General features: G+C 36.9%; 1 protein-coding gene across 3 annotated transcripts in view; it reads right to left on the bottom strand.

The window, feature by feature from the left end:
- The window catches only part of prkg1 (protein kinase cGMP-dependent 1), a gene marked incomplete at its 3' end in the record, with an annotated part of 171,914 nt that overhangs the window by 13,047 nt on the left and 131,180 nt on the right, over positions 1–27,687 (bottom strand). For 2 of the 3 annotated variants that reach the window (XM_079851685.1, XM_079851684.1), the window contains exons 7-9: positions 27,235–27,329; positions 16,462–16,527; positions 8,757–8,831 (exon numbers count right to left, since the gene is read on the bottom strand). In XM_079851685.1, coding sequence (XP_079707811.1) covers positions 8,757–8,831; positions 16,462–16,527; positions 27,235–27,329 — 236 coding nt within the window. Of the gene's footprint in view, positions 1–8,756; positions 8,832–16,461; positions 16,528–27,230; positions 27,330–27,687 lie in introns of those variants that run through there. The other variant, XM_079851686.1, reaches the window with a different exon arrangement.

Here is a 27,687-nt window from a genome sequence, read left to right as displayed (position 1 = left end):
CCAGTGCAGTGTTGACAGAACCGGGCTAATATGGTCGTACTTTCTGGTTCTGGTAAGAACTCGAGCTGCTGCGCTTTGGACCAGGTGGAGTTGGTTTATTAAGCGTGCAGGGCAACCACCCATAATAGCATTACAATAATCTAGCCTTGATGTCATGAACGCATTGTTCTGCATTTTTCATTGAGAGCATATGACGTAATATTTTTAAGATGAAAAAATGCGGTTTTACAGATACTAGACACGTGACTTTCAAATGAAAGACTGGTATCAAAGAGCACACCCAGGTTCCTAACTGACGACGAAGACTTGACAGAGCAGCCATCAAGTGTTAGACAGTATTCTAGATTATTACGTGAGGAAGTTTTTTGTCCAATAATTAGAATCTTTGTTTTTTCAGAATTAAGTAGTAGGAAAATGCTAGATATCGAGTGTTTTTTTTTGTGTGTTTTTTTTTTGTTTGTTTTTTCATGTAATGACATATAGACGGATGTGGAATTCATAGTCAATGATACAGAATACAACTGAACCTCTGGAGGATGTAAGCAACTGAGCTGTCAAATAGGTTGCACTTGAGAGTGAAAGGCCAGGTGCAAAAATAAACGCCTTACATAAGCATCTGTCAAGATTGTGTTTCTAGAGATGAAGGATTCTGCAGTGTATGACTATAAACTATCATATGAACAATGTTATGCTGAAATTAAGTGCATGATTTGTTAGAAGTTCTAAAAAAACAACAATGGATTTTTATTAAAATTTTTCCCAATTCCCAATAGTTGAATCATATTTTAAATACATAATTTTAGTAAGGGGAACAATGCTAAAGGCTTGTCTCTCTTAAGAGGGTACATTAAGGAAATATAAACCAAATCAAATACAGCATTAAATTGCTTATTCAAAACATTTTAATAACATGACAGTCTGTTTAAGTCAGATATAATTTCATAACCGACTGGTAACAATGTAGGCCATGCATGTGGGACAGTGGTATTTAAATGGCGGACCGGTTCCATCTGGAATGTTCACATAATTGTATCATTGTACTGTTTCTACAGCGTGTCAAAACAACGGAAAACAAAAGTTCTGGTCTTAGCAGTGGTCTCCAAATCTGGACCAGCTGAAAAGTGCACAAAACACCTCTAAAACCAGCAAACCAAGCTGGGAGACCAAAAAACAAGCTTTTTTTCTGGTTTAAGATGTTTATATACAGACGCTTTCCAAAAAATTAGAATATCATGGAAAAGTTTATTTATTTCCATAATTCCATTCAAAACGTTAAACTTCCATAGATTATAGATTCAGGGCCCACAACTTAAACGATTTCAAGTATTTAGTTGTTTATTTGTACATAATTTGGGCTTCCAGCTCATAAAACCCACGAAAACAGGATTTCAAAAAATTTGAATATTACATGAAATCACCCAGTAATTACACAGTGATACCATGGTCATTGAACCAGGTTTTGGTTATTTTGGCAGTGTGGGCAGGTGCAAATCCTGCTGGAAAATGAAGTCAGCATCTCCATAAAGCTTGTCTGCTGAAGGAAGCATGAAGTGCTCTGAAAATGTCCTGGTAGACGGCTGCGTTGAGTGGACAGCACAGTGGACCAACACCAGCCGATGACATGGCTCCCCAAACCAACACAGACTGTGGAAACTTCACACTGGACTTCAAGCATCTTGGATTGTGTGCCTCTCCATTCTTCCTCCAGACTCTGGGACCTTGGTTTCCAACTGAGATGCAAAATTTGCTCTCATCAGAAAAGAGGACTTTGGTCCACTGTGCTTTATTAAATCCAGAGTCAACGCAGCCGTCTACCAGGACATTTTCAGAGCACTTCATGCTTCCTTCATTTTCCAGCAGGATTTGCATCTGCCCACACTGCCAAAAGAACCAAAACCTGGTTCAATGACCATGGTATCACTGTGTAATTACTGTGTGATTTCATGTAATATTAAATTTTTTTGAAATCCTGTTTTCGTGGGTTTTATGAGCTGGAAGCCCAAATTATGTACAAATAAACAACTAAATACTTGAAATCGTTTAAGTTGTGGGCCCTGAATCTATAATCTATGGAAGTTTAACGTTTTGAATGGAATTATGGAAATAAATAAACTTTTCCATGATATTCAAATTTTTTGGAAAGCGTCTGTATATTTATTTATGTATTTATTATTGTAATATCTGTATAAAGATAAAAATATATGCACTTTTTTAATTAATATTTTCTTAGTCTAGAATAAATCTGATAAAAAATGAAAACACTCCTTACATGTCAATATTGGTCTGTAGCCAATTACTATTCAGTAATATGTATCACATAACCACTTTGCAGGATCTCCTCTGCTGCTACATATAGAGGCTGTTTATGTCAGGTGATTCCCAAGAAAAAGGACATGCTAGCAAGAGGGACATGAGACAGCTGCCTCGGCATGTCCAGCCCAAACACAGACAGCACGCATTAATGTTGTTCTAATATGTTCGCTAATATACCGCTATTTTATATTTAACAATTTTTTTTTTTTTTTACCCCTGTGCGATGAACAAAAAAGACCTGTGCTGTGTGTATATCACGGCCTTTAGTATTTGTTGACTGATGGCATGAGGCCAATGTGTCCACCCTATTGCAGAGGACAGAACATAGTGTACTCGTTTTTCTGTTCCAACATGGCGTGAAATGACATCTGCCTTATCGGTGTTCTCAGCATGGCAAAGGAAGCTAAACAAACATGAAGCAACTTTTGGGGTAACCTCAGATCAGAATGTCAAACTATTTGCCAGACAAGTCTTTGAGTCCAAGTCTGAAGTCCTCTGTCACAAGTCCAAGTCAGCAACAATTTTGCATACTGCAGGTTATTTTTATAAACCCTGTTGCAGGACAATTCTTTTAACATACAAGGTCTGCGGTCTGATTTTTTTTTTTTTCTTTTTGGAAAATAGTGTGTTCACCAAGGCTGCATTTATTTGATCAGACATATAATAAAACAGTTTTTATATTTTAAAGGTAATTTTTTCCTGTGATGCAAAGCTGAATTTTCAGCATCATTACTCCAGTCTTCAGTGTCACATGATCCTTCAGAAATCATTCTAATATGTTGATTTACTGCTAGAAATATTTCTGTGATACACTTTTTTGGGGGGATCAAATACTTATTTCAGATAAGATTTTTCTGGATTTTTTGGTTGATATTCTGTTTCTATCCATTAAAATAAACCTACCATAAAATTATAGACCCTTTATTTCTTTGTAAGTGGGCAAACTTACAAAATCAGCAGGGGATCAAATAATTATTTCCCCCACTGTATATATGAATAATAATAATAATAATAATGATTTCAAATTCATGTTTTCCATTAGCCAAGGAAACAAAGTCCCATCCCAAAACTCCACCATTGAAAAATGTATTATTATTATTATTATTATTATTATTAATATTTAAATAATTATTAAGAATATCATACAAATGCAAATATTGTAAATAATAAAAATAAATATCATTATTAAAAATTACAATAATTTTCTATTATATTACCACTTAAAAAATCAGTATGACAGTGTTTTATGTGCTTGTGTTTGATTCTTGCACATAGCTCACATATATGACTATATATGACATATGACATATATGAAAAAATTTTGATAAATATATTAGCGATGCAACAATGAATAATTGTTTTGCATTGCACTACCAAACCCTATTAAATGCAGGGGGGAAAAAATCACTATTTCTGAAATATCCAAATGTACCAATTGGAAAACAGAACAGTCTGTGGAAGCAGAAGTATGAAGCACACTTACACACACGCTAATTTATCCAAAGGCCAGTATCCTAGTAACTAATGAATGTAACGTAATTCTCTTGAGTGATAGAGGTTGTTTAGACACTTGCTATTGTGAGCACAGTGCATTTCATTAACACAACTTCATAGCACTCTGTGTATTCACCACTCGAGACTCCTGATGCTCTAGTGGACAGTGGTGCTGAATACACACGCCACCATGGCAACAAGACCAGTGCGTGTTCATCAGCGCACGTGACCGTGAAGAACAATGGTTCTGACCGTTCGAGATGTTGGTGTCACTGCAGGTGCCATCCTTCCTTCAAGCTCACTGCTTGTTTCACTGACCTAAATCACCTTGGATGTCAACATCAGAGCGCTGTCTAATGTCAGTGTTTGGACTGAGCAGTTGTCACATCTCTGACAATATGGGCCAGATTTACTAACAGCTTTCGCCAGGGCAAACCCTCTTTTGCCATTCAAAAACTACTGTCAGGATAAAGCCTCTGGTGCTCCTCGCATGTCGGTCAAAAATGATAATTTTTACTATTTTTTTTTTAATGAAATTAAAGGGTAACTAAACCCTAAACCAACTTTTTTTAGTTAATGATCTGTAAGAATTGGGCTTTATTAGTGCTGCTCATTGATTCAAGTAATTTTTTTGACGTTTGTGTTTAAAGTGTTTTAATTTGACAAAATAGGGTGTAAAAACGTCTGAGTGCTGCCCTCTTCAGGTTGAACAGTGGCTACTGCAGTTGAATTTTCCTATTGCAAGTTGTGGTACACTCTGATGTCAGAGGGTACCAGATAACCACGCCCTTGCCTGCAGAAAGATACGTCTCAGATGCACGCCCCCTCCACTGGGCTCTGCCTACTTTTCCAGCATTTTTCAAATATTGCCAGTGGGTGGAGTCAGGCTCAGACCAGGGGTTTAGTTACCCTTTAATACTATATTTTAGTTTGAGAATGTTTTTATTTTGTATTTTTGGGGGATTTTTTTATACTAAATGATATTTACGCTGTATTTATAATCCATTTATTCACTTTTTGAGCATAGACCTGAAAATTTAAATTTCAAGTTAAACTGTCATAAATCTTGAATGCTTTTGAACATCTTTGATGAGTTTGAGTTTGATCTTATTTCAAAGACGACACTTGGCAGATTATTGCTGAAGTCAAAAAAGTTTTAAAAAGTGAACTTAAAAAGTAACAGAATTATGAAATTTTATGAATTTATGAAAAATGAACAAAAATACTATTTTAAATTTTTATATGAAATATATATTTTCAAAATCACGTTTTACTCTAAACCTGCAAGAAAAATCAAAGCCATAAATCTAAACAAGTTGTGTTCCAAAATTGAGCTTGATATCTCAAAAAAATTAGCTTTCAGTAAGATTTTGTTTGGCCGCAGTACCAAAAGTTTCCACTAGATGAAATTAGTCTCCCATTCATTTCCAATGAGAGACGGTCATTTTTGACCGCTAGGAGCACAAGTGTGACTATTTTTTACAGGACCATTAACCTTTTTTTTTTTTTTTTTTTCACACAGCAAGTTTCGTACCATTCCAATGAAGTAAAAAAAAAAAAAAAAAAAAAAAAAAAAAACTTACAATTGTCCGAAGAGCACACACAATGAAAAATTTCCCATAAAAAGACGTGGACTGTTATTTTTGCAGCTGACCTTGTTGCATATGCATTTGTAGGAGTTTCCCTTTCAGATGCAAAATTTATGGGAGGAGAGTATTTAAATCACGCAATGTGATTTACTAAGTTTGCTGTAGTTAAGTTACTGGTATACACTCACCTAAACGATTATTAGGAACACCTGTTCAATTTCTCATTAATGCAATTATCTAATCAACCAATCACATGGAAGTGGCTTCAATGCATTTAGGGGTGTGGTCCTGGTCAAGACAATCTCCTGAACTCCAAACTGAATGTCAGAATGGGAAAGAAAGGTGATTTAAGCAATTTTGAGCGTGGCATGGTTGTTGGTGCCAGACGGGCCGGTCTGAGTATTTCACAATCTGCTCAGTTACTGGGATTTTCACGCACAACCATTTCTAGGGTTTACAAAGAATGGTGTGAAAAGGGAAAAACATCCAGTATGCGGCAGTCCTGTGGGCGAAAATGCCTTGTTGATGCTAGAGGTCAGAGGAGAATGGGCCGACTGATTCAAGCTGATAGAAGAGCAACTTTGACTGAAATAACCACTCGTTACAACCGAGGTATGCAGCAAAGCATTTGTGAAGCCACAACACGCACAACCTTGAGGCGGATGGGCTACAACAGCAGAAGACCCCACCGGGTACCACTCATCTCCACTACAAACAGGAAAAAGAGGCTACAATTTGCACGAGCTCACCAAAATTGGACAGTTGAAGACTGGAAAAATGTTGCCTGGTCTGATGAGTCTCGATTTCTGTTGAGACATTCAGATGGTAGAGTCAGAATTTGGCGTAAACAGAATGAGAACATGGATCCATCATGCCTTGTTACCACTGTGCAGGCTGCTGGTGGTGGTGTAATGGTGTGGGGGATGTATTCTTGGCACACTTTAGGCCCCTTAGTGCCAATTGGGCATCGTTTAAATGCCACGGCCTACCTGAGCATTGTTTCTGACCATGTCCATCCCTTTATGACCACCATGTACCCATCCTCTGATGGCTACTTCCAGCAGGATAATGCACCATGTGACAAAGCTCGAATCATTTCAAATTGGTTTCTTGAACATGACAATGAGTTCACTATACTAAAATTGCCCCCACAGTCACCAGATCTCAACCCAATAGAGCATCTTTGGGATGTGGTGGAACGGGAGCTTCGTGCCCTGGATGTGCATCCCACAAATCTCCATCAACTGCAAAATGCTATCCTATCAATATGGGCCAACATTTCTAAAGAATGCTTTCAGCACCTTGTTGAATCAAGCTGGGAAATGTTCATTCAGTTGGGCCACTTAAAGCGCCCCATTATGCTTTTTCAGATTTTACAAATTGCACATTTCATTGATGCAGAGATGAGTATGTGTATTTTGCAAAACATTGGCAACTGCTTTTTATCAGTTAGTTTGAAGCAGCACCACAATTGATTTGTTACATAGGGACTACTGAACATACTACATTTATTCTAAAGTGCAATGTATTTACAATCATCATTGGGTACAATCAAAACTTATTTTTGATAACCTTACTTGCATTCTTCAAGTCCACTTGAACATTTGAGCCAAATCCAGGAAATACAGTATGGAAGCTTGTTTCCGCCACAGAATAAAACATTTTAAAAGATAATCACGACTTTTTATCACACAATTGCGAGTTATATAAAGTCAGAATTGCGTGATATTAAGTTGCAATTGCATGTTATAACTTTTTCTCACAATTGTGACTTTATATTACGCAATTCTGACTCCATAACACACAATTGCGAGTTTATATCTCGCAAGTCTGATAACTTTTCTCAGAATTGTGAGATATAAACTCGCAATTTTGAGTTATAAACTCATAATCTTTACTTTTTTTCTCATAATTGCATGTTTATATCTCGCAATTCTGACTTTATAACATGCAATTGGGAGATATAAAGTCAGAACTGCAAGATTTAAAGTCGCAATTGCGTGTTATAAAGTCAGAATTCTGAGTTCTGTCTTTTTTTTCCTTAGAATTGGAATTTATCTCAAAACTGTTTTACAAAACTGATTTTATAAAAAGTCAGAATTGTGAGATAAAATGTCGGAATTACCTTTTTTATTTTTCAGTCTGTGGCGGAAACAAGCTTCCATAAATACATCATGTAAGTAGACAAGTGGTCAAGTGCAAAGACAGCAAGTGTGGGCATTGGTACAGGCCCAATTGTCAGGAAAACTACAACATGAGCAGTTTTGGAACAAGATTAGGGGATTAAATGATGGCAGATTTTTCATTTTCTGATAAACTAATCCTTTACAAACAAAATTGACTGACTACAGCTACTGGCTAATGTTTGTCTTGTAATGCAGCACTTCGTTCTCAACTCGTCCTCATATCTGGGCTTTTAACAGGCATCCTCTTCATTAAACACGCATCTATTTACAGCTAGAGCTCATCAACAATATGCAACTATATCATTTTATGCATATTGAAACCACCCTCTCACAATTACTTGCATTTAATTATATTGTTTTACAAATTACAAATTACTTGCATTTAATTATATTGTTCAATCTACCATATGGTTTTGTGCAGACAAAGGGTGCAGTGGGCACACACCTTATAACAATGTAACACTAATTAATTATAATCAGATATAACACATGAACCGTGTTTACAGTGCATCATGAGTACATAATTGAAATCGGATATTGTATGTCTAGGTATGGCCACACGAGGGCGCTCTTAGATCGGTTAGTGAGTGTTGACCCCACGATTTAATGCACATTTTGAGCCAGATATGATTATAACAATAGATAGATAGATAGACAGACAGACAGACAGACAGACAGACATGTTTTACATGCAATTCAACTTTATCTGAGCAGGAAAGCTCCACATGGCAAAACCTAATGCATTTGATGATATTGGGTTACTCATTCCTGAAAGCCTGTCCAGCTCAGATAATTATCGCCACAAGGAGGTCATGGACACGGCCAGACATGCAAATCAAATGAAAGACACAGGCCAATTAATTTCTGCCTTGTATGGATCTTCATCATACACCACATGCTCGAACTCATTACAGATTAGATTAATTCATATCACAGACAAAGGTGTTTTTATAAAGGGAGTGTGTTGTCTGTGTGTGTGTATTCTTTTCAACACTTTTTGTCATTATGGGGTATAGAGTGTAGATTGAGTTGGAACAACATTTAAATCACGTTAGCATAATGCAGACTTTCTGAATGCACTGGCCTTGAATGAATCACATTGAATCACAATTTAATGTACAGAGCTCCATATGTTCTGAATACATTATCAGAAGATGTTGAGTTTCACACTTACTTTGCTTTGGTGCCAGCATCATCATAGCCTTTGTTTGAGACGTCGTCCAGGCCTCCGATCAAGTGTTTGAAAGAACTGCAAACATGAACAAAATATCAAACGATTACTTTTATACACACACACACACACACACACGCACACACACGCACACACACACACACACACGCGCACGCACGCAGACACGCACACACACATACACTATTGATCAAAAATTGCATTTTACACACAAAAAAAAGTACAATACGCATGGTTAAATCTGTTAAAATCTGATTAGCTGACTTTATGTAACTTCAAGGAGTTGAGCTACACAAGTTTTTATTACTCTGTCTGGAAGTAAAGTTACTGAATTGAGTCAAAATGGTTTTATGAAATAATGTTGTCTTCGTGATTTAAACAAAAATACATACTGACCTTGTTTCATGAATGAGGCCCAATGAACAGTATTAAAAAGCAAAATGTCAACACTAATTTTCCACTTTTTTCTTTCTTTTCCATATAGCCTAGCGGGGTGATACTATTTTTCATTTAATAGTACTTTGTTTTTGAGTGTGAACCCTGGTGAAAATTAATATGCAAAGTATACTTGCAGCCAGACTGATTCAGTATACTTCAAGTGTGTTAATGATTAGTTAACCTGAAGTGTGCTATTTTGGAACAACTCATTTTGTACTTAGCATATTTTAGTTGTAATTAAATTGTAGTAAAAGCATAACTTTAAGTGTGTTTAGTGTAATTGGAACAACATCAAGTATACTTTAACTATGCCTGTGTAGGGACTAATTACATGCTTGATTAGTGATATTAAAATGTACTTTATTTGAGTTACAATTACATTACAAATTCATAACGAGTGTCTTCGAAACATACAAGCAATATACCATAAGCGTACTATTTTGAGTAAAAAGTATAATACCTTTGGCTTATTCCAAATACTTCAAATTGCACACTTTTTTTTGTTGTTAATATATTTGCAATGCTCTATTGAAAAAGGGAATATATTTCAACTACGATAAAGTATACTTTTTTTTTTTCACTGGGGAATCACAGCTGAATTCCTGATTTATGCAACAGTTATGCCAGATTAACTTGCCCCTGAACATGAGTCACAATATTGACACAACTGATTCAAGTCAAGTCAAGACATGGTCAGGGTTATGTACTTCAAGTCAAGTCAAGTCACCTTTATTTTTTTATAGCGCTTTAATACAGATTGTTTCAAAGTGATCAACAGGGAAATAATGATTTTCAATGATGCTATCAGAATTCAATTTGGATGCAAAGCAACTCTAAAAAGAAAAAAAAAGAGTCACTGTTCAGCGCCAATTCAGTTCTGCTGTAAAGATCATCAATTATTAAATGAGTTCATTTCATTTATATAGTGGCTTTGCAGAAAACAGGGATGTCATCATCCAGCTCAGTTCAGTTCTCATTCAATAGTGTCAGTAGAGTAAGATATTTTTGAAAAATCAAAGATATATGATTTCAAAACACACTGAAATTTCATTATGTAGAATAGAAGCTTTCAAATAAAATTTTCAAAAACATAATTATAAAAACAGGACTTTGCCAAGGCTGTTGAGTCTAATCTCTGCCAAACAGACATGGTAGGTTTTTTTTTTTTTTTTTTTTTTTTTGGTCCACCAAGGCATAGAAAAACAAAGTACAACAAACTTGAACCAAACTATATTTTCTTTTCTTTTTTTCTAATGTCACTCATGTTTACTTCTAATAGTTTATTCATCATATACAGTATACGTCATAGCTTGCCAGTGGTTAAAATGATATGTCACCCCTTAGCCAGAAGCAAAAAAAAAGTACTTTTCCCCCCCAGACTTATTAAATCAGAGAAATGTTTTTTATATATCTTGCTACATCATAAGAGATTTAGACATGAGAGGGAGCCAGTAAATGTTCATTACCACAGCTGAGGGCTTCAAGATGTGACTCATTCACCAGAGAAATCTGACATTATCTCATATTTTTGTTAGAACTCTGATGAAACATTGAAACTAAAAGGGGAAACAAAATTTTATGGTTCAGAGCTGAAATGTAGGATTAATCGCTAGCTTTAAATCCTAATGGCATCGTTTCGTTTGATGTAACCATGATTTATACAGTCTTTTAAGTCTTGGCAGCAGAGGTCAGGCAGGACACCAGTAACCCGAGCCATAATAATGATTTGATGGACATTTAAAGTGTAAATGACTTTATATCACTGCACTGTTGACCCCATTCCATGATGTAGGCTATTCTTAGCACAGTCCCAAGTGAAGCCCCATAATCAGTAGCAGAAAAGTTTTGCGGGTGTGAATCCATGAATGTCACTCACATATACTTATATGTCAAGCATTAAAATGCTATTTAAAGATCTTTGAGTTCTTCGATTCAGATCTTAAAGGCGAAGTCTATAATGTCTGCTTCAGTCACAGAACCAAACGTAACTGCATACATAACGCTTCAATACAAATATTTAGTGGGTCCATGACAAATAATTCCAAAATCTATTGTAAAACCATATCACAAATCTATTTTTTAAAATATAATATTATATAAGCTGATTTGGTGATGCTTTACTACTAGGTCTCATTTGTTAACATTAGGTTATGCATTAACTAACAATGAGCAATACATTGTCAGAGCATGTATTACCCGTCGTTAATGTTAGTTGACATTGCATTAACTAATGTTAACAGATTCAAATTTTGATCTTAAAAATGTTTTAGTAAATGTTGAGATTAATATTAACAAAGATCAATAAATGATGTAGAATTATTGTTCATTGTTAGTTCATGTTGACTAATGTAGTTAACTAATGTTAACAAAAGAAACCTTATTGTAAAGTTACTTTATCTATGCATTTATTTAATAAGCTTTAAATTAAACAAAATATAACAAATGTATAATGGCACATGGTATAACCTTCAAGTATAATATACAAAAAAAAAAAAAAAAAAAATTTCCTTACATCTTACATACATGTGAGTGTACAGATCATAATTATTTTCAAGTTTTAAGTACATACTTTTAAATACAAACCGTATTTATTTTACAAATATGAATTTTTAATGTTGAAATATCATTTGTTTTTGTGGGTTGTACCATATGACATATACATTTTATTTTATCAAAACTGATTCATTGCCTTTATAAAAAAAAAGATGATAATAATAATAATAATAATAGTAAATTATGCCAAAATTAAAACGTATTCTAAGATTTTCATCTTTTCATGAGGCCTTTTTATTTTTCCTTTTCTTGATCTCAGGAAGGTTTTACCATCTTGAGCATTTTTTTTACTTTATCAAAATGAATTTTAGTTCATAAATTAAAAAAACATGTTCATCATAAAATAGTTGTATATAAGAATGCCATTTTTATGTATTTTATTAATGTATTTAATGTATATTTATTATTTAATGTGTGATTAAACCTGGAAAATAATAGTATTTTAATGAGCATTACCATAAACCTTCTGATTAATGATAAGACTGAGGTAATGCAACTTCCTAAAAAATGATTTGTGCCTTTGATAATTAGAAGTTATTTTTAGAACACAAAAGGAGTGGCTATTAACCCTCAAAGACCCAAATATAGAAAAAATATTTTTAACATTTTAGTAAGTTTTTAAGGAAATGTTGTAATATTGCAACGTTGGGCCTGTTAGGTGGCAGAATTTCTGTCTGAACAAACATACACTAATAATCACACAATATTAGTCATATTTTGAAGAAAAAAATATTTATTATAAAAAATATGTTCAGATTGTATTTACAAAACCTGATGAACTGAATGAAAACTATGGCATTAATGTGATTTAGCTCCGTTCATAGCAATATTCAATTATAATAGTCCCAAAGTCAGTTCTTGTCCTCCGAGAAGCAGAGGTGGACATTGAACTTGCAGGAAAGTGTGTTGGCGTAGCCTTTACCACTGTGTCTGCAGCGTCCTCTATTTCCCTCATATCTTCTGACACAGACTTTTGGAAATACTCCAGTGGTGTATGAAGGGAGACGGCATCATTAGTGATACCCTGACCTGAAAAATCCGGATTTTATCAGCCAGCGAGACCTGTCACAGAGCATGGCCTTGTGTTCTTGAACGACTTGATTTTGTTGGCATGATATCCACATAATCATCAGATGGGTGGTCACTGGGTTTTCCTTTTCCAGTTCAAAGGCATCTCCACTTCCTCCAGAATCCCATTTTGGATGGCACCAATGACATCATACACTTTTTAGATAATAGTCTTTCCTGGCTGGTGGCTGTCACGGAGCGCGCTGCTACGCCTCCCGCTGGTCTCACTCTCCCTGAGTTCTAGAACTGCAATTCCCATCACTCCCCTCTGCTTTCATTATTTTCCATCCCTGCCTGGTTTCCCTGATCACCTTCATCACTATCACCTGCGCACCATTATCTACCCTTTATATAGACTGCTCCTTCCATTGTCCCCTTGCGAAGTCTTGTTTTGCCCCGCAGACAATTCCAAGCGTTTCCCTGGAGTTTCTCCGTGCCCTGTGTTTCCCTGAACCTTAGATCTTTGCCTAGACTTTGAACTAACCCTAACCCTAACCCTAACCCTGACCCTTGCCTGTGTATCACTTCGAGTACCGGATTGTCCCTTCATTTATGCCTTCCTGAGTTGAATGTCTGCTTATCTCTGTTTCATTACCTGTGTTAATAAAATACTGCAGATGGATCTGACCGCCTCAGCCTCTTCATCACAGTGGCATTCTGAAAAGAAAAAAAAAAAAACAACAACACTGGTTATGTTCCATATCCCAATCATACACATTTTAAAGAATTCAGAAATTCCACAGAATTCACACAATACAGTCTGGCTAGCTTATTGTGTCCTCTACTTGTCATGCTAATTTTATACCCCCACATTCCAGAACATCATCACCTGCCCTTCATGCAGCAAGCAGATATTTGGGCAAACAAACAAAGCCCAGAAAAGAGAACAGGACCAGTTAAGTATATTTTGATAAGATAAGTATGATAAGATCAGATCAGATCAGATCAGATAAGATAGGATACTGTAAGATAAGATAAGATAAGATACAGATAGTTTCAAATATTGCTGCACAAAAACTTTCAAATTCTCAAAGAAATAATTTATTTATTCTTTATTCCTTAAAACTTTAACTTATCATTTAATAATAACTACTGTAAGCTTTGATTGAAACTCAAAATTGTAAAAAAAAGAAGACATCTAAAACTTGTTCTATTAGTATTTATTTCACATGAAACAGGTGAGAAGTCAAATTTATCCATGAAATGTGCACAGAAACATTTTGCTACCCAGTAAAATAACAACACTGACATTACAAGCTCAAAATCTAATATATATTTATATATTTATATATATATACACTCACCTAAAGGATTATTAGGAACACCTGTTCAATTTCTCATTAATGCAATTATCTTATCAACCAATCACATGGCAGTTGCTTCAATGCATTTAGGGGTGTGGTCCTGGTCAAGACAATCTCCTGAACTCCAAACTGAATGTCAGAATGGGAAAGAAAGGTGATTTAAGCCATTTTGAGCGTGGCATGGTTGTTGGTGCCAGACGGGCCGGTCTGAGTATTTCACAATCTGCTCAGTTACTGGGATTTTCACGCACAACCATTTCTAGGGTTTACAAAAAATGGTGTGAAAAGGGAAAAACATCCAGTATGCGGCAGTCCTGTGGGCGAAAATGCCTTGTTGATGCTAGAGGTCAGAGGAGAATGGGCCGACTGATTCAAGCTGATAGAAGAGCAACTTTGACTGAAATAACCACTCGTTACAACCGAGGTATGCAGCAAAGCATTTGTGAAGCCACAACACGCACAACCTTGAGGCAGATGGGCTACAACAGCAGAAGACCCCACCGGGTACCACTCATCTCCACTACAAATAGGAAAAAGAGGCTACAATTTGCACAAGCTCACCAAAATTGGACAGTTGAAGACTGGAAAAATGTTGCCTGGTCTGATGAGTCTCGATTTCTGTTGAGACATTCAGATGGTAGAGTCAGAATTTGGCGTAAACAGAATGAGAACATGGATCCATCATGCCTTGTTACCACTGTGCAGGCTGGTGGTGGTGGTGTAATGGTGTGGGGGATGTTTTCTTGGCACACTTTAGGCCCCTTAGTGCCAATTGGGCATTGTTTAAATGCCATGGCCTACCTGAGCATTGTTTCTGACCATGTCCATCCCTTTATGACCACCATGTACCCATCCTCTGATGGCTACTTCCAGCAGGATAATGCACCATATCACAAAGCTCGAATCATTTCAAATTGGTTTCTTGAACATGACAATGAGTTCACTGTACTAAAATGGCCCCCACAGTCACCAGATCTCAACCCAATAGAGCATCTTTGGGATGTGGTAGAACGGGAGCTTCGTGCCCTGGATGTGCATCCCACAAATCTCCATCAACTGCAAGATGCTATCCTATCAATATGGGCCAACATTTCTAAAGAATGCTTTCAGCACCTTGTTGAATCAATGCCACGTAGAATTAAGGCAGTTCTGAAGGCGAAAGGGGGTCAAACACAGTATTAGTATGGTGTACCTAATAATCCTTTAGGTGAGTGTATATATATTTATAGCATTCAACAGTGCCTTAACATATGCATGATCTAGACATATTACTAATCACATACAAAAATATGTTGTGCATTTTACTTACTTGAATGTTGATTTATTCCGTCCAGTAAAACAAGATGATGTGCTTCAAGGCAAGTATGCAGGTTGTGTGAGTTCATGGCCAAGTGAACAGGCCTATTCACAAAATATTCCACCCAATAGCATTCCACGGCTGAACATTAGGACCTATTAGTTGTGTTAATGGGTCTTTGCGGGAAGAAAAACATCTGCAGGTTTATTTTAGTAGAGCTAAAATTGATGTTGTAATATTACAACAGTGGGTATATTGTTTAGTTTTTGACCATAAACCATAACCAAATCTGTCCAGTTAGTTTGTATATTTCTCTCTGCCAACAGAAACAGCTTCCAGCGAAGCCAAAGTGAAACCCAAACTCATAACACTATGAAATTTTGAATTTCTAAAACTCCTATGGAGAAAATGAATGGTACAAATACTTCTGGATTCCAATCAACTAAAAACATGAGCATCACTGTTGCTCTAATCCTACAGGGAATCATCTGCATGAAACAGTGGTTAAAATCACAGGTCAGCTAGCACACAATATGAAGAGTCTCTTAATGAGCATTACCATAACGCTCATTAAGAGGACTGAGATAATGTGCAGAGATTTCCTGCAGCGAGAGTAAAATGCGGTTTGCGTGAGGGGTTGCTTATTTTATCTCTTCCTCAGACTGAAGGAAAATCAAAGTCTCTGGAGTATGATGTCTACAGGGATAAGAAGAGGTTTCGTGAGTCCCGCTGTGCAGATAGGCATTGTGTCCCGCACTGTTCTGCCACACGCTGTGCCACTCAAATGAGGACAGAGTTTGTTTCCTGACAGTCTGATGTCTAACGAGAAGATTTCGCTCCCTGAAGTTAACTGGCGTAAACTAGCCCGAACTTGCCGCGGTGAAAGTCGTGAGAGGTCATACGAAATTAGCGGCGGTAATTTAGTGAGCACACAGTGGAAAAGATGAAAGTCTAATCAAATTTCACAGCATCAGCACACGCGCGCACACACACACACACGCACACACACACATGCACACACAAAACTCACTCTCTGTCGATGACGAGGCAGGTGACAGCTTCAGCGGAGACGACATTAGCCGTCCTGATGTCTTCTCTGCGGGGACACAAACAATTTATGTCAATCATACACAGCCAGAATCTACAATGTATTTGTTTGTTTTTTTGATTTTTTTGATTAATTATTGAACCACATGATATTATTAAATTTTTCTCTAACGCTTTGGCACATTTTTCAAAACAGCTCTTACATTCTCTAAACTGGAAGTTCAATTGTTCATGTTTTTTTTTTGTTGATGCTGGCTGCTTTCTACACTGAGCTTTTTAGATACAGATTTCAACAATAGGTACAAATTTACTGGGAAAAGTCAATACTGTAGTACATAAAAAAATACTTTTTTTAATTATACAGTACATTTTTTGTAGAAATATGTTACATGTACACTACAAATTAACAGTTGCTTGTTCATTTTTACAAACTTTATTATACCTTCCTTTAACATTCTTACATATCTTCCTATTGGTCTTACACGACAAGCAACTGCAAATGCTCAGTTCACATTTAACACATTTCTACAAAAAATAAAAGTACGGTATACAAATGTATTTATACAGTAGTGCTGTAGCTGCTGCTCTTTAGAGTTGTGACGTTCCTCCATGCTCAAGAATGGTAATGATTGTGCCATGGATAAACTCCATTTACTGTGCTTCCAAACTTGATTGGTAAGATTGTGATTCCTATTTCATTACAATAAAACCCACTGTAGCATGTTTGTAACTGCTCAGCATGTGAAAAAATTATTCTGTTTCAGAAAAATTAGCATCCACAGAACACTGACTCTTCCTAATCAGTGGCAAAATGAAACAAAGTTAATCATCAGCCATTGTTATAGCACATTTTTCACCGCATGGCACAGCGCAACCCAAACATTCGTCGCTGTAAGGTTTCTCATAACACAAACACACACGGCACACAACAGTTTCTGTGGAATCATTCAGCATGGTTGCCCTCTGTGTCACTAGAGTCTTCTTCACTGCAGTCTGACAAACACTCACAGGGACTGAAGTCTACGTCTAAAGGAAAGATTAAGGCATAGACTGTCCTCTTTGTGGCCCTCTGTACTGAGCTGAACTTCAACACAGCCCTGTGTGTGTGTGTGTGTGTGTGTGTGTGTGTGTGTGTGTGTGTGTGTGTGTGTGTGTGTGTGTGTGTGTGTGTGTGTGTGTGTGTGTGTGTGTGTGACTGGTTTTGTTCCCACATGGATAGTAATATCAGTACATGTTGACCTTTTGGGGACATATTTGTCGGTCCCCTTGAGGTAAACCGCTTATAACTGCAATTTGTACAGTATAAAAATCACTATCTCTGTGGGAAGTCCCCATAAAACATGGAAACCAGTGTGTGTGTGTGAGTGTGCATGTACTTAACTATATTTTGGGGACAAATGTGTACCCAGAAGTGACCAAAACCTGACAAAATCTCCAAAAACCTCCCTTAGGGATGTCCTCATTTGTAAATCTGGTATAAAAATGTGTGTATGTGTGTATGTGTGTGACAGCTCCAAACAGCTGCACAATGCCAATTCACAATCACCAAGTGGGAATGCTGATTGCCTTCACACACAAACAGAAAGTGCCTCTGAACTCATTGGAAAACATGCCTGTGGCGATATTTCTGCAAAATGATATTACGTTGCCTCTTGCATGTTTCGTGACTCTTTCAAAGTGAAACGTCCAGTGAGTGGCAATAAAAGTGCGGCAGTATTTTATTACACTGGTTGTTTTACATATCACGGCAGTTCAGAAACGAAATGTCTTGTGATTGACGCTAAACGGTTAATGCTCTATCGTGTTTGAAAAACACATTTGCTGAAACTACCATGCCCTTTTAGCTTGCTTCTACAAGATATTGACATCTTTTATTGTGACTCGTGTTTCACGGGATTCATACCTGAATAATCCACACTGCAAGCAAGTACAGTGCTGTAACAGGTGACCTACTGTACCAAGCAAGTTTACTATGTTAGACAAGCCATAAATATGGAGCTCAAAATGTATTAGCTTCCAAATCATAAACTATGGTACAAGTGTTTTGAGGTCATAACAAAGTATTGTTCATGGAACCTCATGAAAAAAAAAAGAGTCTTTATTAAACAATAATTTGCTCCTGTAACCATAATTAAAAAATAAATTAATGTTGTTGGTGTTTTACTACCACTAGTGTAGATTGTATGTATAGGTAGTTAGGTATGCTTTTGGAGTTCTGCAAAAATGTAGATAGAGGCATGTTTTGTTTTCAATGAGCCATAGGTTGCTTCACATTATTTTAAATCAAATTAGTCTGTGAAAACATTCCCAGTAGTGCAATATTATATTTATTAACTCATATTTTATATTTTTATGACTTATGACTGATTAAATATAATACAAGACATTAATGTTGAACACTAAAGCAAGCTACAGTATTATTGGTCATGCTTTTTGAACAAATTTGAACTAACCTCTAACTATAGGTAATGAATGTTGTGGTGCAACTCACCCTGTTTGTGCTAAGGACACAAATTGTGCGGCTTGTTAAACTCCATAGCAACTGCAACACATGAAAACCACTCAGAGCACCTGCGACTCCACAACAATTCCCTGACAACCACCCACAACCCCTTCCATTGTGGCAGAGTTTTAAACAGGGAAGCACCACTCAAACAAACTGCAAAAATATTGTTGCATCTTTACAATTACATTGATTGTTCTTCAAATAACTGATTTGTTCAGCAACATTAAAAGGACATCAACAAAACCAGCTGCAGAGAGCAGACCACTTATGTACGATTATCATAAATAGCCCTTAAATTGCCTGCCACATACACACAGTCATGGCGTGTGACATAAGTACACACATTTAAAATTATAATTAACATTTTTATGATGGATTTTCATATTTTAAGTCTAAGGGCCAGATTTACTAACCGCTTGCGAAAAAAAAAGCAGTGAAAGGACATGGACAGTTATTTTTGCATTTTGCATATTGCATATGCATTTATAGGAGTTTCCCTTTCAGACACAAAATTTATGGGAGGAGAGTATTTAGATGAATCTTGCAAGGTGATTTACTAATGTTTGCGCTAGTCAATTTACTGGTATTTGAGGCATGTTTTAACACCCAAAAAAAAGCACGTCTTAAACTGGACTGCTCTTGGTAGATTGTGTTGGTCATTATGGTAATGATTCGGCTGCGTCTGTGTTCTTTAATTTTCAAGTCGTCAGTAGATCACGCGCAGAACTTTACACTCTCATCTGCGCTTTTTTGGTTTTGCGCTCTCATGCTAATTTGCCCTGTTTAGTAAATCTGGCCATAAAACTCTTGGGGCCCTATCTTACACCCGGGCGCAATGCAGCGCCAAGTGCGACGCAAGTGTTTTTTGCTAGTTTCAGTCCGAAACAGTTTTCATTTTCACGTTCTGCGCCACGTTGTTTAAAGGAGACATATCATGCTTTTAAATCGTTCCTTTTAACATATAAATCATACATTTGTAGTCTATATAAAGCGGAACTGCAATGCTTGGGTCTGAATTCCTCATTATTATAGCTCCACAGGCCCCTTTTTTACCCCTTTTCTGATGTGCGTCTGAGAGCAACTCGTTTTGGTGCGGTCTCTTTAAATACAATTGAGACACGTCATACCCCGCCCCCTCTCCAGTTTGCAGAGGTTCAACTCCACCCCGTTCGGCCATTTTTGTAGTTTAATAGCAGAGATACGATTATAGCGGCACAGAAACTTTTTATTCACACGTTATTAACAAAATGTCAACAACGGAAGACTTGTCCAGCCAGCCTTACATGTTCGAGCCAGAGTCGGAGCCGGAGCGAGATGAAAATGAAGACGACGAACCTGCAGAAGAACGTCTTCATATGGATGTATCGCAATGGTGTGTTACTTACTGTATTTACACATGAAACTTTGGTCTTCCGACCTTTTACCACCGTGTCGATTTATTTTGATTAATATGTGCGAGGGAGAGAGAGCAAGACAGCGTCTAGTTTGGAGACGGTGTCTTGTTTACATTTTCGCCTGGCTCCGAAGAGAGAGAGAGTGCGTGCGCGCGACCGGGTCTCTCTCTCTCTCTGCTCGTTCTTTCAGTTAAACATGAGCACTGTCACAAGCGCGGCAGTTCATCTACATTTGACGGTATAATGAAGGGGTTACTACATCCAACAACCGAACATTTTAACTTAGCCTCTCGTAACTTCTGCATCTTTTAGCTTGGACTACAAAATTGCAGCGAGAAATAGAAATGGCGGATTGCTCGAAGTGTTGGGCTGGAAGTCAATGCCCTTATTTGGCAGTTCCGCTGCAAATACTGTGACGTGATAGTTCACAAAACGTCATAGATAACAGAAAAATCTGAACAGGTTGAAAAATAAGGCCAAAACAGAATATAAAGATATCAACGAAGCACCTGAAGAGAATAATTTCAACTTTTCTGTACTTCTAAACACTCCAAATATACAACAAAATGCATTTAAGGGCTAAAAAAGTGGATTTAGCATGATATGTCCCCTTTAAATAGCAAATGCATTTGCACCCATTTGTGCGTCCATGGGCGTGCTGGTCTGAAAACGAGGTGTGTTCTGGCGCATTGTTGGCGCATTGCTATTTTGAGGCAACAGAAATCGACTGCTTTTAAAAAAAAAAAAAAATGTTATTTAAAGAGCATGTTAGTAATGTGCGCCTATAGGCGGGTCCACAACGCGTGTACACTCTGCTTATTAAACGAACAGGGACGCACAGCAGCACACAAACAACATGCCACATTTTTTAAATAAAAGGATTACAATGTAAAAGATTATTATTGTGTACATAAAGATATGGTGGAATCCGGTTTGTCCCGTAGATGGTCTGCTTGCGCACTTTTACCTCGCGCACGAGCAGTTCCGTTTGCGCTCTGGAGACGCGTTTGGTCTTTCCACTATCAAATTCCGTCATGTAAATAGCGAATCTGCCATGGCATGAGTGCAACTGGCATTTAAAGGGAATGGGAGATGAAACTCTGATCGGTTTAACGCACGTAAATCCTAAAACACACCCATTACTCATTATGAGAATAGGGACAACTCTTTTAGACCATGCGCCATGGCGCGCCGACCATTTTTCCCGTCGTTAAACTAGCAAAAGTGGATTCGGACACGCCATAAGTGAACTTGCGCCGTGAGGTTTAGACCATGCGCTTAGATCGTTAAAATAGGGCCCTTGGTATGGTACAAGGCTTTTATGCATTTGAAAAGTAGCATACATAAATGATAAAGTTAAAATGTTTGTGACATTTAAATAACACAAGGACAATATATATATATATATATATATATATATCAATTCCTGTGACATGCCACCCTCATCCTCAACTTTGACATATGGGTCTCCAATTAGCACCATGCAGTTGTGAATATTTCACTTTCCAGTGGACAAGTCTATGTTTAGGGTGTCATTAGTGTCTGCATGTGCTAGAAATCAACTGCCTCAAACTGGCTCTCATTATATATGATGTTTCCCAGTACAACTGCAAAAAAGATGAAAAGTCCCATTGAGACAGAACATATCAGAGGTGCCGCAGCTCTTGCGAATAACGTCCAATTATATCACCTGATGTGATTATTACAACAGTCCTATGCTATTCACATCTCAGCTACACTTATCACGTCAATCGCACATGAGGATTAAACTGCCACAAAGAAAGTCCAGCACAGGGGAACATCCTTCAATTACACTGTCACACTTCAGAGGCAGAGGGATGTCTTTGAATACTGTGACAGCATTAGGTGAGGATCGAGTCAAAGAAAGACAGAGGGAGGTTAAGGCCAGCCAGTGCAAACGTGTTTCAGCTGTCAGTCAAAGTCTGGATGTAGTGAGCGCACATCACAGCAAGTATGGAGTGAGGTTTATGAGGGAAAGGTCAGAGCCGTCAATCAAGCTGGGAGAATATAGCAGGACAAAGATGAGGTGACATCTAGGGTTCTCCAAGAAACTGAAACCAAGTTTAATGTGCTGGTTGTGAAGCATGAGAGGTCTTCAGTGTAACATTGTAACAATAGGGTTAGCTCACCCAAGAATGGTAGCCCTTTTTTACTGTACGCTTTCAAGTATGGAAAAGAGTGGTGTGAATATTCTTCGTGTTACAAATCAAAAAGAAAGTCATACAGGTTTGGTGAGTAAATAATGATAGAAATTAAATTTTAGGGTGAACTAAAGCATAATGTGGAAATCAACAGTATAGCTGAGGGTTAGAAAACAATGCAATTACAATTTAATTTTCTGGGAGATTTATACTTTCATGTAAGACTTTTCACATGCATTCTTACTGTACTAAAATAACTTTTAATAAAGTCCCTTTATATTGTATAAATGAAAATTAATCACTTCTACAAGTAGCTAGACACAGGCTTTGAACAAGAAAACTAATCACAAACAGATTTTGGGGATTTTGACTTGATTTTTATGACAATTCAGATGAACCCTCATCCCCAATTTCCATTAACATTGCACAAGACAATAAATTATTTAAAATGTCAAGTATTTATACATCATGGTTGTGTTTGTTGTTGTATTTTAAATATATTAAATACAATTTTAGACAATTTTCAATACATTTAAAGTAATGATAATTGGTAACACTTTACAATAAGGTCTCATTTGTTAAAATTAGTTAATAGCAATTTAACTTAATTAATTAATTAATTAATGTTAGTCTGTTTAGTAAATAAAGTTAATAAATGGTCATGTTTGTGATAGTTGACAGTGCATTAACTAATGTTAACAGATACAACTTTTGATCTTAAAGGGGTCATATAATGCCATTTTTGTACAAGCTAATATGATTCTTTAGGGTCTAAATTAAAAGTTTGTAATATACTTTAATTAAAAATTCTCATTAGTATTGTAAGAAAACACTAATTTTACCTGGTCAAAAACAGCTCTGTTTTCAGCACGCCGTTTCAGTGCATGTGTCTTTAAATGATAATGAGCTTTGCTCACCCCGCCCCTCTGTTCTGTGGGTACACCGTATCTAACACAATAACCACGTGTTATTCGTTATAAACGTGTGATTATGAATTATATTGAGAACGTCGTACATAGAAAACATGCCGTAATGTACCCTGAGTGTAAACCTTAGACGCATTCATTGTGAAGCCTGCAGCAAGGTTTGCAAATTTCGCAAAGATTAATATAAATACTAATATAAAGGTTAATAAAACATTACACTCACATCTTCTGGAGGTTCAGCAGTAACACGTTGGTACCGATCCGTTTTTTCTCGTTTGTAAAGCTGTCTGGTGTGAAATGATTCGCGTAAACATGAAAGCATGGACGATCGTGGGGAATCCCCGTGAGGGAATCCCCGCGTCAATCCTTTGGGCATATCGCTTCAAAAACAAAACTCAGCCACTGCATCTTCAACGGCTCAGATTTAGGAACATCCAAATGACTGCTGTGTTCCTTATTACATCTAAGAACAGAACACCACAATCGCTTAGACGCCATTCTACTCCAGCATATCAACAATGGCGGACTACTATGACGACGGCTGTCACAGCTCGCTCAGGGCGGGTCTTGTGTTGAAACACGGCTGTCAATCACAATCGCGGGAGGGGCGTACGATCTTATGACGTCACAATATCGAACGGCTTGATTTCATAGATGGTCAAACATATATGGAGATTAAAACAAAACCACTGGATGGATTTTAATCATGATAGGATGGTTGTGTACAGGCACTGCCAACAGACATTTCAGTGCAATCAACTTGTAAAAGTGCATGTACCATTATATGACCCCTTTAATAATTAGTAAATATTGAGATTAAAATTAATTGAGATTAATAAATGCTATAGAAATATTGTTCATTGTAAGTTCATGTTAGTTAACAAATGTGCTACCAATAAATAAATGAGAATAACCTTTGAGAATAACGGGGAAAAAATTCAAAAGAATTGGCATGAGTAAATGTTTTGAATTGCCATAAAAACAATGTCACATTACAAACAAACAAACAAACAAACAAACAAACCTTAATGGTCTTAAAATAGGCCTAATTTTAATTGATGATTGTGTTTCCATTAGATTCACCCATACAGTGCTCCTTGGTCTGAATGTGTTTGTATACTTTCCTTCCAGCGTATCAACAGAATCAACATCTCCTTAACTGGCAGCAAATTAATTATTTAGCCTCAACAAGGTGTTTTGCTTAAGCGGGACATGAAAGTTTACTTAGCATACAAGCTGTTGCACATCAAAGCAGTGAGCAGCCTTTAATCCACAAGACCACAGCTATTGTTATGGCTGTTACTTAGTCAAATCCCAGGCAGCTTCCATTTCACACAAACACGACTCATAACGGCGTAAAAAAAATATTGTTTAAGATGAAAGACTGACTTGATCCACTTCAATATAGAGTGCTGATTGATTTGCTAAACATACTACCACTTAAAAAAAGAAACTAAACAAACAACAACCAAAACAAAAACGCAAGACTCTGTGCTAATTAAAGCTGAGTGAGAGGTGAGATCAAAGCCATGAAGATCAAGAACACAAGAGTAAAAACCTCATCAGGCAAAAACTAATAAACTCTTCATCAGCTTGGTCGTCCTTGGGCACAGATCAAAGCAAGAGCCACCTAACTAGGTGTCTTTGTGAATAAAAGAAAAGTGACAATTAAACAATAGATCACACAATGTCTAACTATAAACATCAGTGTATAAATAGCTGTCATTTGTAACAAACAACAATCTCAATGAAGTTGGCATCCCATGAAATGAAATAATTTCTAAAATATTCACAATTTGTGCAGCAAAAACAAACGTCTGTGCTGGTTTGGTGTTTGAGATATTGAACATAATTTTTTGGGATGTATGACATCACTCTCCACCCCATGTCACTCAAATCACTCCAAATAGGCACCGTTCATGTGTTCGGTTTGCAGTTAAACACTATTTTTTCGCTATTTTTATTGTCTTTCCTTAGATATAACAGGAATGTTTTTGGGAGTTGTGATGTCACTCTCTACGAAACTGTGTTGTTTAGTGTGCTCGATTTTTTCCGGTTCGTGCCGTACAAATGAATATAGTATTTATTCCCCCTTCTTAGAAATAACAAATCTAGGCTAATTCGGACAGTGTAATGCCATCCAAAAATTTTTTTGCTGTAAATTACTGGCTGCAAATAGAATGAAACCATTGAAATGCAAGAGGCAATTAGAAACCAAAAACTCAAATTTAAACGTAAACTACAGATGATTTTCTTAGCTCTATCTTCACTTTTGATCTAACAAGGTAGCTCAGGTTTCATTTCACTCTCTTGTGCATCACAGGTTGGCATAGTGTACTAAACTAGAGGCAGTGACTTCTTGAATTTTGTCATTCAAAATGTATTAAAGTATGTCCTCCTTGATCAAAGCTTTCATCATGAGATCTTGTCCAATGAGTCTTGTGGCCACAAAATATCCTACTAACTTTCTCATTCAAGTTAATTCTATCAAATATAAAATTTTCCCAGCATGGACCTTATATTTTGTGTGCAATCTGCAGGCTCTTTATTCCGGTCCATTAACAGCTTGCCCCTTTTTCAGGGTCAATGACAAGTTCAATACCGCAACACAACTGTGCAAAACCAGCCAAGTGCACTAATGCAAGCATGTCAAATAGAAAAAAGGAGAAAAAATAGAAAATAGAATCCCTTTTTGTTTACCACTATTCGGTAGGATAATTGCCCAACAACAACAATAAAATAGATGGTTGTTTGTCACAACCACCACAATTAATGCACTAACACTTCCTCTGACCTCCACTAGGGGTCCTCACTGCATATGTTCTGTCTCCATCCAATGCAACAGCTGTTCAAAAAGTTTAAAAAACAAAACCATCATGTGAAAATAAATGTGTAAATTACATCTGAAAAGCATCTCTTTGCTTAGCAGGAATAACATTCACTTGAAATAACTTGATAGCCATAATGGAAGCCGAGTGAAGTTGCCTGAGGTTGACCTATACTGAATCAGCAGCGGTGGGAATAACGCAGGAAATATGGAAATAGATCAGAGGATGATGTTCATAACCGACCGACCCTGTGAGAAATATGATATGGGGAGGATATGTGCATCTGACTGTTCTGACACAACCGGTCTCATCTTCTCCAAATTAGCTCTACTCACTAAGTGCTGTGAGCTCCCAGTCCCTTAGACGGTATGCTTGCAAATAAAGCCTCAAATATGACAGGCATTTTCATACAAGCCCCTTTCAAATCAGGTTAAAACCCATATGAATTGCCAAGTGAGTAAAGCTCACTTTACTTCCATAATGTGAAAAAATTGAGCAAAACAGGAGAAAAAAAAATTAGGAAGACTTCACGAATAAGAGCAATTGCTGAAAAATCCCTCTTACTAAAATAAAATTGTTTCAGAGGTGGAGCAAGTTATTGCATTTTGATTAAATATAATGATTTGCTTTTAATTTAGTAAAACCGGAATCGGAAATGTGCATAAAAGGAAGCAAATAAGGTCAACTTTAATTTTATGTTGACTTTAAATGCTTTCTACTTCCATTCAAAAAGTATTCCAGAAGCAAGCTGAACAAATCAAAACAGATGCTTTGTTTGGATGTGCATTTGATTGTTCTCAGTTAACAGCCCATTAGGCATGTGCCAGCAGCAAACGATCCATCGAGCACATAATTGATGTCAGCGCTTGCTTTCGTAAACATGGACAGTGGCCAGCTGTGATTGATGCGCTGTATAAGTAGTGTGCAAGGAAGTTTTTACCCTTGAAGGGCTTTTTCACCAAACCAGTCTCCTTTCCCTAATGCCCGAAGATAGACAGGGGTCCCATTGGGTGGATCTTCTCGAGTTACGTTCACCTGCAATTACAGATTATTGATCATTAAAGGAGTAGTTCACTTTAAAATGAAAATTACCCTGTGATTTACTCACCCTCAAGCCATCCTTGCTATCCTTAGCCGAAAGCTAGTTATTTTACTTTATAAAGTTTTAAATATGAATATTTTTCTTACACAAACTCATCGGTTTGCTTCAGAAGGCCTTTATTAACCCCCCGGAGCCGTTTGGAGTTCGTTTATGATGGACGGATGCACTTTTTTGAGCTTCAATCTGTTGGTTGCAATCCACTGCCACTGTACAGCTTGGAAGAGCCAGGACATTTATTAATATTACTCCGATTGTACTCGTCTGAAAGAAGAAAAGTCCTAGGATGGCTTG

The sequence above is a fragment of the Squalius cephalus genome (assembly GCF_949319135.1).
Source record: "Squalius cephalus genome assembly, chromosome: 19".
Taxonomy (NCBI): domain Eukaryota; kingdom Metazoa; phylum Chordata; class Actinopteri; order Cypriniformes; family Leuciscidae; genus Squalius; species Squalius cephalus.
Note: the sequence above shows the minus strand (reverse complement) of the source record. Positions and strands in the feature narration are given on the sequence as shown.